At 41.3% G+C, this 12,028-nt stretch overlaps 1 protein-coding gene across 1 annotated transcript in view; it reads left to right on the forward strand.

The window, feature by feature from the left end:
• The window catches only part of PTPN14 (protein tyrosine phosphatase non-receptor type 14), a 107,656-nt gene that overhangs the window by 41,864 nt on the left and 53,764 nt on the right, over window positions 1-12,028 (forward strand). The window contains 1 exon segment of the mRNA XM_005416158.2: window positions 4,053-4,222. Coding sequence (XP_005416215.2) covers window positions 4,053-4,222 — 170 coding nt within the window.

Raw genomic sequence — 12,028 nt, forward strand, 5'->3', positions numbered from 1 at the left:
GATTATGCCTTGTTGTGAGGGACTGTCGATCATACCACACATGACTGAAAAACAGTATCTGGTGGATTATGCATATTTCTATTTGATCTCTGGGGAATGCAACTCCCTGCCTGACTGACTCAGGGTTCAGGAATAGGTCAGCAGAAAGTGGAGCCATGTAACTACTGTAAAATCTGGTTTTATCCTTTTCAGCAAAGCTCTTGACAAAGCATCAGGTCTTCTACTTAAACAGTTACCAGTTCCAATTAAGTGAGCTCTCATTCCAGCATTATGTAAAAGGTGAAGACAAGAAGAGGGGAGGAAGGCAGAGGAAAGAAAAGGTCCAAAATGTCATTTTATAATCTTGTATGTATGTGCACAGTTTATGGAAAGGATTTTTCCTCAATATAATGGCATTTTTCCATTCCACTTCCAGACTTGAAGTAGCAGAGTAATCTGTACAAATATGTTGGGAGTCTTCATGTTTCCTTATCCTTTTTGTTCTTTTTAATTCACTTTCTAAAATGTTAAAATGTTTAAAGGTGGTGTGCTCTGATGTATTGTGAGTGGGGGAGAGGGCAAGAAGGTTGTTTCCAACCAAAATTATTCTTGTGAGCCAAATTTCACAATGGTATGTCCATTACTGTCATCCTATAGGCCCCCAACCAAAGCAGGACATTGGTGAACTGAGCACCACAGGCAAGTGCTGTCCACTGTGCAGAGCTGGCCTTTTGCTGCCGTTCTGACCTTTACTTTAGTGGCCCAGAAGGTGCTCCTTTCTTTTAGGGCACAACTGAAACCTGGGGTTTTGCAGCCAGGTTGCCCCCAAACATGGCTTGATTTGACTCGTGTTGCCAGCAAGACCAAGATGGGGTTCAGGCAGTGCTTGGACAAAAGACCTTCTATGAATAAATGGCTGCTGTAAATGGCACCTTCCCCTCTGTTCAAGTGTGCTGGGGTAGCATGGCTTAACTTTTTTTGCCTGGAGAAACTGGAAGTTCGTCTCTTTCTCAAGAATAAATATTTAGTTGGCCGACTAACCAGATGCTTTAACAAACACTGAGCTGGGCTTGATGAATCTTTTAGAATGACATTTGGTGGTTTAGTGATTTTCTGTCATCTCCTGAGGGTGACCATTCTACTTGTTTGGCCCAATGTAAATGCAGGGGTAGTTCTGGACTTGGGAGGATAGCTAAGGCCAAGTCCAAAACAATTCATGTTGCTTCTGAACTGGCAGCTATAATGTCACCTATTTTAAGACTTCCCAGTGCAGTTTTTGTATGTCTGGTGTTGGGACTCACTGTATTTTGAGAATCACCTTTTCATTCTGGCACCCAAGTGCTCTGGTTCTTGTTTGCTGCTTTAGCAGAGGACTGCAGCTCCTGGAGGAGTGTGAACCAATTTCCTTGTACCACCTATGAAGTCATGTGGGGTAGGTGAGACGAATTTTAAAACCTCAAGGGCAATATGTGTTACTTCAGAGCCTGACATCTGTAGGTATAGATATTGATTCCATGGAAATCCAAGTGCAGATGGACAAACAGACCAGCTTTTGGAATCAACCTAGTTTTTAATCAGCTGCTTATAGATAGAAGATCCCAATTTTTTATATCCTCAACTAATTTTTGGGGTGCTTTGTGGACTGGACAGCATGGCATGAGTCACCTGCTGGAGAGGCAAATGCCTTCTCGTAGCATGCTGAACTTGGTGGTCCAGCCGTTTCCAGTCCCACGTTCTTCTGTTCCTTTTTGGGTTCCCTTTGGGGATCACTGATACTCGTAGGGGGGAGGGTCTCTTCAGGTGTGTACAGTAGTGGCTACAGGAGTCCTCCACTGTAGGTTCTTAAAAAACACATTACATTTTCAAGAAGTGAAGTTGCTGGCAACAGGGACCTGATTTTCAAATAACTGTGTATTGTCTCTGCAAAGTGCATGAATTTGTGACATGGACTCTGCTCTGCTATCAGTTCCTGTGCTTTAGCTTGATCCTCTCCAGGCTGCTTTCCAGGAAAACTGTTGTCTTCTAGTTGTGCAAAATTCATGCTGCTATGTTTGCTCCGCAGTACCTGCTGTAATCTAGAAGCTCCAACACTGTATTTAATTTACTTCTTGTTCCTTGGAATTGCTTCTAGATTTGGTACTTGAAGAACCTTTCTACTGTAGCAAATCTAAACTTGTGCTGTCTCCCAGCCCCCACTCAAAGGGGAGGGACTGTGCTCATTCGAGCTGTTTAATTGCAATCCCTGAATTCCTTGAATAACTCTTCCAGGCTTCAGAGTCCAAATCTTCTTCTTTGGTAGATGTTTTACAGATACTTCACACTTCAAAATTGGGGTTCTAGATGTTGTGAATGTTTACTTTTTCAAGTAATATGGAAACTCTGTTTTTGCATCTCCACACTGTTTCTTGCTGAGGATGAGCTGCCCTGCAGTGATTTTCAAATGTGTTAAAGGGTTTCCCTTTAGAGGTGGTAAAATCACTGCTTTTTTCTGCCTTCACATTAATTCCTTTTCTTTGCTGCCTCCACTGTCCCTCCCACCTTCATTTTAATCTAATTACTACCATGGTGAACTCATCAGAAAGAACTTTTTATCCACTGGTGACTACAAAGGGAGAGTAGAAATATATCAGGGAACATTTGTGAGGTTAGTTTTGTTTGAAGTTTATCCTGTGGGAGATGCTGACTTCTTGATTAATTTGTGCCCTAGATAGATTGATTGATTGTTTGACTGATTTATTGAAGATACCTTTAATTTCTAGGAGGAAATGCTACAAAAGAACAAGTTTGCTTCACTGTACCAGACTGAGCAGTGCTCAAGCTGTTTGTCAGGCTTAAATGAGGAATCAAGTTCAATTAGTTATCACCTTAGTTAAATGCTAGTCTGGATGTTGTCCAAAGTTGAAAATATGTATGTAATGAGACCTTAAAGTAAGTACACCTGTGCTCCCATTCAGAGTCTTGCATCATTGTCTCTTGCATGCCTTCAGCTATAAAGTAGTTGGAGCAGTGCTTCCCTACTGGTTTGTTGCCATTTGTAAACATTTAAAATTTTTGGTATTGTATTACTTGTCCTTGTGTTGTGTGCTAAGTCATGGTGTGTGCAATGGGTTTTATAGAAACATCCATACCAGCATGAAACAGCCTGTTCATGGTGGATTTTGCAAAGTTTAACATCTGCAATTTGTCTGCTACAATGTTTTTCACTTTTTCTTCAGATCTGCAGTCATAGGACTTGATATTTAAGAGCTTTTCAATAAAATTCTTCATGATGGATTGGCTATTCCTTCAGCTGCTTTATTGCCACTTTGTAGCTGTAGTTCTGAGTTCTGTTCTGTGTTAATTCCTCTTCACCAGCAGCAGTCCCACGTGGCTCATACAGGAGCTGCTACAGCCATTGAGATTTGCACTGGGCAGGAAACAGCTGAGGTTTCCAACCTGGTATTTCTGTAGAGCCTCAAGCAAACAACTTGTGTGTGATGTGCACATTCTAACTGTATACTTGTCCATCATAAAACCTTGTGAATGTCTTAAAAAAAAGAAGAGTGAACAATTCTGTGTCGGGTAAATGGTATTGGTAGATATATTTTGACATATGCATGTGAGTTTGCATTCTTTTTTCTTTTTCTTAGTTGGAGCATTCTTTTTTTTTTCCTAGTTGGAAGAGCCCTTGTCCTCTGTGTGCAGTGGGCCTGATTCAAAGTCTCATGAAGCCTTTGCACTTTAATTCAGGCTTAGTGTTTGCTGTCTGTTCACAAAGCACAGGTGTCCCTTAAGAAAACACTCAGACACTTTCTGTGAATCATTTATGTCACCTATGCCACAATGTCATGTAAAGCTCTTCAATATGCATTTAGGAGAGATGGTAGAAGGCAGATAGAGCACTGTATATTGCAATATTAATTTGTCATTGTCTTCAAAGTGTCCCACAAAAAAAGGCAGTAAAAAAGAAATTACTCATGTTTTGCATATGGAAAAATGTACACAGTGCCATCTGTTCTTATTTGCATTTGTGACATTGTGTGAGTGATGTAGCTGGCAAAGGTAAACTGACACTCATGTGTTTCTCTGTCTAGACTCACTACTTCGGCCTTTGGTTTCTCAGCAAGAACCAGCAAGACCGCTGGGTTGAACTGGAAAAGCCTCTGAAGAAGCAGCTGGACAAATTTGCCAATGAGCCTTTGCTTTTCTTTGGGGTGATGTTCTATGTGCCCAGTGTTTCCCGACTGCAGCAGGAGGTGACAAGGTATGTGCTTCCCTCTGTTCACAGTATTGGGATAGAGCTGGGAGAGAATGGGACTGTGACAGGGCATCTGAGAGAAACACTTGCTCTGTTTCTATCATTCAGTATTTGCTCAGGTATCATCTGCTTATTTCCTTTTCTGATGATTGCCCAAATGGGAAAAAAGTAGGAGAAGTCACCACTTGATTATATCTGCTTGGGCAGAAGAAAAAAAAAAAGGTGTCTCACTGAAAGATTGTGCAATGACCAACTGCAGGGGAAAAAATGGGAATTATAGTTATATGACTAAAAATGTGACGTAAATTTTATAAAGGACCATGGTGACCATGGATTTTCTTTTGTAACTTTCTACTGGTGAAAAGGAAGCCACAAAGAAATTCTGTATAGAGTTTTAGTTTATTATTCTTAAGCCTACGTGTGCTTTGGTGAAAGTGAACTTTGGCATTTTTTTTTCAGGTTTTGCTCATCCCACTCTTGATTTTCCCTTATGCTTCACAAAAAGATTACAACTGTTAAGAGGGCATTAGTCCTTTAATTATGATCAGGGCGTACCTTTGCAAACAACTTCAGTGGGAATTACTCTTTTATTCAGAGCCCTGCGCTGCAGTTGTAACAATACAACTGTTTTGAGGGGCTATTTTTGTAAACCACATCACTGGGTGGTTTTTGCACATCTGTGCTGTATTGAAATTTAATAATACAAAAAAGAGAGTGAGGAGAAAAAAGCCCACCGCACCTAAAAAGGGGTGGAATTGTATTCTTTTTAACCAAAATTATTTCATTTATCTAGTCTGAGCAAAGTTGTATCAACACAACTGAAGGTAAAGCCTGGAATAAGTGGATGAAGGCTTCAGGGTGGCAGAGGCCTTGCCACTGAAAAAAACCTGCTATTGCTGAAACCCTGGAATTCGCCACATGGTCATAATAGCTAGGAAAAGATATGTAAATAGTGAAGAAAGAATGGCCTTAATTCTAGAAGGCATCCAAGATATGAAGCAATTTTTTATATTGCAGATTGCATATTTTAAAGGATCTTTATTTGACTGAACTGGGGAATTGGTGTTGTTAGGATGTGAAAAAGTTGTGTCTTGAAGTGGCAGCTGTCAAACCATCCCTTGACTACTGTGTGTGCTGAATTCTTGCCAAAGAGTGGGATAAAAGCATCATAAAACTTCAGTTTCTCTGAGAACAGACCAAACACTGATTCTTGTCTGAATCTGTGTGTTCCTGCTTTGTGGGTACTGGGAGAGGGAAGCCTCAGTACCTCTTCCTTCAGAATTATTTTAACGTGCAGACGGAATGTCTGAAATGTTGTGTTGCTCAATTTGTCAGCCCAGTCTTGGCCTGGTTGTGTGCAAGGAAGCACTGTAGCTGCTTGGATGCTATTATCTCTTCAAGCTGCAGCCTGCAGTGCTGATTGCTCATTCATAGCTCACCTGCAGAGGTATATTTGCTCATTCTGCCTAGGCTGGTAATAACAAAGCATTTCAGTGACAATTGAACTTCACAGCACTCTCAATTGGAGTGGCTGCTGAATTGTTTTTCTTTCTGAAGTGATTGATAGCATAAGCTGTAGAGTCTTATAAGTGCCTTTTATGTTTCTTTAAAGGTGTGTAGCAGTTTACTAGAGGATTTCAGATATAGAATAGCCTGTTAAGATTTGTTTGTTTGTTTCATGGAGTGGAATTGCTGCACTGTAGATGGTGTGATGGCAGCAAACCTTCAGCAATAGGTAGATTCATGTTTGAGGCAACGGAGGGGACCTGGAGGATTCTTCTTAAACAACTGGCAGAGAAAGGCTTAGTTTAAAACCTGATTAGATGCACAGATGGATGTGGGCTTATAGGGGTTTTTTTTGGCTCTTGGTAAATGAATTCAACATTTGCTTTTATTTTGTTGGTGTCTGCTTCTAGGATTAGACTTGATCATGATATGATTACATGTGATGTTGAGGTAGGCACTGGACTCGCCCACTCAGTGCCTGTGTTTTTGATTTATATTTAGGTACAAATGACAAATCTGTCTGAAATGCAGAACTTGTGATGAGACACTTCATCCCCTTCTGGGAGGCTGCAGAGCCACCACAAACAAACCCAACCCCAAAACACAACCACCACCAAAGGCCAAAGATGCAGAGGTGGTGACCATACTGCCAGCAGTGGACCTGTCACCTTTGTAACCTTCTCCAAGTGGAAACAACTCCAGCCTTGAGCTTGCCTGGCTGTGTTTGGAGCTGAAGGTGAAACCCATCTCTCAGCAGCAAGCTTTTAGTTAATTGTAGACTCCAGGGTTTCCAGGGTTGATTAATATTCTCTGAAGATGATGAAGTCTTCTGAGAATGCTTCAGCAAACACTGACATAATGCACAAGTATTCAAACACTAGGGAGTTGGTTTCCTGAGCTGGTTTACTCTGCCTCTGATCTGTAGGATTATAGACTTGATAGCTGGCTTTGAGAAATTTGTCGCCAAATTGAATATTCCTTCCTGTTTCCAGTGGCTGCAACCTCCTATGTTTCACATACTGTCATTGCAAAAAGGGAAAATGATGCAAGTTTTTAGGCTCTGTTTCTTGAGAGGAGCATTACTTAGGGTGTTGGTACTGGCTCTGAGGTAGTGTTCCTTAATAATTTTATTTGAAAAATCATCTGAAAGATCTTTCTTTCAAAAATATGTGAACAATTCAAAACAGTATGTGAACCATTTTGTGTTTGGCTGTTGTTTGGTGGTTGGGACCAACAGGAAGAATGCTGGTACCAATACTACAGTATTTATAAAATTATAACTCCTTTACATCTTATCATTACTGCTGGAAGTAGAAAATGCTAATTATGCCTCCAGGCCCATGGATTTTAGCTGCCTGCAGGTGTTGGTAGTGGTCAGGAGCTCTTCATGGTTTCTCTGGTAACTTCCTGTATTGACAAGCCAAGTGTGGAGGCAGAAGTAAGGATGAGTAACACTGCTCCAAGAACTGTGTCCCAGTGCTGGACAGACTTGATGGAAACCTGTCCACATGTGCCATGCTGGGAGAGGAGTGGAACAGCGGTGTCGTGAGGAGTCAGTGCTGTCCCTCACAGGGAGTCACAGTGTGGGAAGGGCAGGTGATTTACTGAAGTCAAATGCAAGCAGCAGTTGCAGAATGGTTGAGGTTGGAAGGTATCTCTGGAGATAGGAGATTGTCTGCTCAGAACAAGGTCAACTAGAGGAGATTGCTCTAGGACCATGGACTATATTAATGGAAGGAGAGATTCCACACTTACTCTGGGAAATCTTTTCAGTCACCTTTGCAGTAAAGAAGGGGGTTTGTGGTTAGAAGGCGTGCCATGTATTTCAGTTTGTGCCCAAGTGACCCCATAATTTCAAATTGTGGATTGATGCTGAGTGGGTGAGTGTGCTACCTGGGCTGGCCATGCAACTGGTTATTTAGGACCTGTAGAGCTGCAGGCACCTGCCATATAAACACAAATACTGCCATGTCTTCATGTGGGATAGATGCCTGTAGTTAATTTGTAAGAGGTGTTTCTGATAACATGAGAGCCTGTGGTAAAGAAAATGAAAAGACAAGACTGCCAGAGCAGTTTATTTAGCTTTTAAGCTCTTAGAAGCCAACCTCTGAGACCTGCAAGAAAGGATGAAGTGAAGAGGACTCTGGGGAGCCCATTAATTGTTTTAGTAGGTCACATCTGACTCTGGCTTGCAGTTCTTTCCTTCTTTGATACAAGACTGATGCTTGAAGATGAAAATGTTAGTGGTGTAGAGGTTTTTCTCTTTGGATGAAGTTAATCATTGGGACAGGGTAAGAAGCACCTGCAGGACATTGTCAGCCTTGTTCAGTTTGTGGTTTTGAATGCAAATGCTGGGGCTACTCAGGGCAGTCATGTTTCCTGACCTGTGGTGGATGCTTCCCAAGGATGTCCCAGAGAAACATACAGAAAGCAGACACCAGTTGTAGAGTACCTGTTTTTTGTTTCTGGTAGTGGCCACGACATAAATATTGCTATAATATTGCTAAATATTGCCTTACTTTCAGAGCATTGTACTCTTGGCATTAAGCCTTCTCCTAGGGAAAGCTCTTTGCTACCTTCTAGACCACTTATTTCTCTACTATTTCTACTCTGTTTCTTTTCTCTTGAATTGAGGCTCCCTTCTGTATATATTCCCTGTTCTTAATCCTGTCTCTTCCGACATCTCAGTGATTCCAAAATCTCCCTGCCCACTGGTCATGGTATTCTACTGGTCCCCAGTCCCACTGATGTTTTCCATTTTTACAGATTAATTAAAACTCCACGACAATTCCTTAAGTTGTCAGTAGGAGTTTTCACCATGTTATTATTTCTACAATTTGAAAATTTCTAGAAGAATTTGTGATAAACAGAATAAAAAACCCAAAACAAGCAAACAACAACAACAAAAAAACCCTCTTCAGACTCAATGGCAGTTATAGCAGGAGTAATTTGGGTGGGAGTATGGGGATTGGCACATTAGCAAAAAGCATTTTTCATGGAAGGCTACTTAGACAACCTCTTTTTAGTCATCCAGCTGTTCTCAGTGAGCAGCCATTGCAGATGGAGATGCTGCCTGTGCTTTTGGCATATTTAAAGCACCTGGGATCTGCATACTGTCTGATATAAAGCAGTCTTTGTGATGCCCTGTAGAGTAGATATTTGCATAGATTAGACATATAAATCTGCCTTTTATTTTCTGCTAGCTCCTCAGAGAGGAGGCATCCTTTCAAGCATTTATTTTTAAAAAAAGTCTTTGTACAGTGTCTAAAGTAAACAAGCTTGCTTTCACTGTGCTCTTGTTCCAAAAACAGAGAACCCACACACTCTTGTGGCTTTCTGAAAATGTGGGTGCGATGCTGCTTTCTGCACAATTATCAGACAATCCAGGACCTTTTTCTTTTCTCCCCTTCCCACAGTTCTAAGGGAAAACTGAAGTCACATTTTACTCCCCACAGTATCTCTTTCTTAGCACATGATACTGCTGTGCCTCCTGTGAAGGAATAAAGGTGTGCTTTGCCCTGGTTTGCTTTTTTCTTTCCTGGAAGAAGTTTTCAGTATCTTACTAGGTGCTCTGTACTCAGTAGTATCCAGTGGCTTTTGTGCTATTGCAGAGTGGGAAATAATTCTGGGAAGTGATAGCAGTTCCCAGTATGGGTGCCCCCATGGAGCTGGGTCCCTGTGGAGCTCTGCATGGTAGGTCTGGCATGCACAGCTCTGCAGGGAGGGACATGTTCCAGCACCTGCAGTGTGCTGCACTGGGCTTCTGCCCCAAGTTCAGCTGTCAGCTCTGCATTTCCCCAGAAGAACATGCTGTACAGCTTTCCTGTGAAAGGAAACAGTGTTTGGAATGGGATGGCTGCACCTGTGAAGTGTGGGAATGAATGTGTTTGCAGGTGGAAAATTAGAGCCTATGGCTCCCAGGCCTCTTTTCTGGATGGTCTGGGAAAATTCGGCCTCAAACTTACCCTCTTTTAACTAAGTGAATATTTATTTTCCCTGATATTTTGCTGCCATACTCTTTTCTTCAGTATTTCTTGTAGCTGGTTTTTTGTTTGTCTTTTGAGGAAATATTTCTTCTTCACTGTTCCCAGCCTTTCCCTTTCTTTGTTTTTCTATGAGTGTAGGTGAAGACATTTTAAGCAGAAGTTCTTTAAAAGCATAAAGAAGTACAGACTCCTAGGACTATATGAATTTTAAAATTATATGAGTATAAAGGAGAGGGGGAAAATTAGCGTTTGAGTGTTTCATATTTACAGGGAAAAATGTTTTCGCAAATCTGTTTTAACAAATACTAGACTTTTTGCCTTCCCTCAAAAAAGTCCTTGTTAGATGTCTTGCCTACCTGAGCTAATCTTTGCTTTTAGTCTGCTGTGCTTTTCTTTTTTTTTTTAAAGCTAAAGTTTCACATCCTCCTGTGTAGCTAGCTTTTAAGACAAGCTGCAGATTTCTACCAGTCACTGCAGTCTTTTCTGCTAGTTACTGCTCCTTACACTGTGCTTTTAATTTCTGTGTTAAGGCTGGATGTCACATATCGTCCCTGTGCCAGCCTGGTTTTGTGGCAAGCTCAGTGAAGTGGAACTCTTTTGGCTGTTAAGGACGTAACATTTACATGTGACAAGTACATGAGGCTGCTTTGCTTTTCATGGTTGGTCACACCTGCAGCTTGTGGCTGCAGAAGTCTCTGTGTGTACTTTTGAGCTCATGGTAGTTGGTTTGGCTTCATTGTCCAAAATAATTATTTTGAATATCACACTGTGCTGGAAAAAACAGCACAATGTGTACAATCAGATTGGTTCCAGACATCCTGGACTGTGCTTGCCTGAAGCGAGGACTGTGACTGATTGTGTGGCTGTGCTTGTTGCTACACCACAGATAGACCCACAGGATTTTTTTAAATGCCAGTGGACCTCAAAAATGTACTGACATTTAACAAATTTTCTATGAAAGTACAGAAAAATAGCATGCAGGATGGGAGGAGAAGAGAGATGCATGTTTTGGATTGCATGAGTGGATTGGTAAATAAGAGAGAACTGAGTGATACATGGCAAATAGGAAGGTGGAATGATAAAAACAAGTCCAGAGTTTGGTCTCTTGCATCTGGAGATTTAAGTCAGAATTTAAACCTTCAGTGCCACTGGTATGTAACAGAGTGGAAAAAAGTTTAGTTTTCAGGCAGCAGAAGTCTCACTGCTTTGTCTTGCTTTGTCTCTTCCTAGGAGCCTTTGTCAGTTTGTGTTTATGGTGTACTTACCAGCACATGTTTTAGGAGCATGCCTGCTGTCTTGGAAAGATCTTATCTGGAGGCAGGCTATGTAGTTTCCAGAAAAATGATTGCACTCATTGCTTGCTTTTCTGGGAAGTGTCATGGCTACGGTGCTCGTGCTGATGAGCTCTACTCACACCACACAGGAAAGGCCCTGACACACAGCCTTCCCTCTTGGCACCAGAAACAGCCCTGTGGCTTGCCCAGCTGGAAAGATGATGCACCTCCTCTTCACTAAGAAGCAATGGTGTTGTCTCCAACATAAATATGATATTAAGGGTCAGAAGAGTCCTGTGTTTTTAGCTATTTCCAGTTGTAAAATTTGTCAGTTCCCTTTGTTTCTTAGATTGAGCTGAACCCTTGTGTAGCATAAACGAGTGCTTCTTTCTTCTAGAATATTTCCAACTCTATCATTATATATGTATTATATATATATATATAATATTTCTATTTTATAGAAAGCTTTGGCTCAATGGACTGCAGTGTTAAATGATTTACATGAATTAAAACAGTTGCTGCTATACATGGAAGCTGTATCAAATGAACAGAAAAGGACAGGGTAAGAATGTGTAAGAGTGGCAGCCCTTAGAAATGGAAGATAATTTAATCCCATGAATCTCGTCAAAGCTTGTGTTCTCAGCTAAATGATTTGGAGAGTCAAATTACTGGATAAGTTTTTACAGAGGAATGGTGTGAAACAACAGTGAAAGGGCATGGGGTGTCAACTGCCCTGTATGTGGTGGTACTGTTTCTTTCCTGTTTAGCTAGAAGAACTAATAGGTGTGCTGTGGGTATGTGCTGAGTATTGAAAGACAGCAAAAGAGTTGGGACAAGTGGATGGGAACTCCCTGTCCCTAATCTAAGTGTCTTATTCATTAGAGTATTTGTGAGATATCATGGTGAGATCTCCCAGAGGAAGCAGTAGGAGCTCTGGAGCTGAAATTTTATAAATTGATACGAGGCAAATAAATTTTTGCTGGAACAGAATTCCTGTGGTTTTAGATGGCTCTTGACAGCCTGCATGACCATACAAGCCCCAGTCC

This window comes from Geospiza fortis, unplaced genomic scaffold (genome assembly GCF_000277835.1).
Source record: "Geospiza fortis unplaced genomic scaffold, GeoFor_1.0 scaffold41, whole genome shotgun sequence".
Taxonomy (NCBI): Eukaryota; Metazoa; Chordata; class Aves; order Passeriformes; family Thraupidae; genus Geospiza; species Geospiza fortis.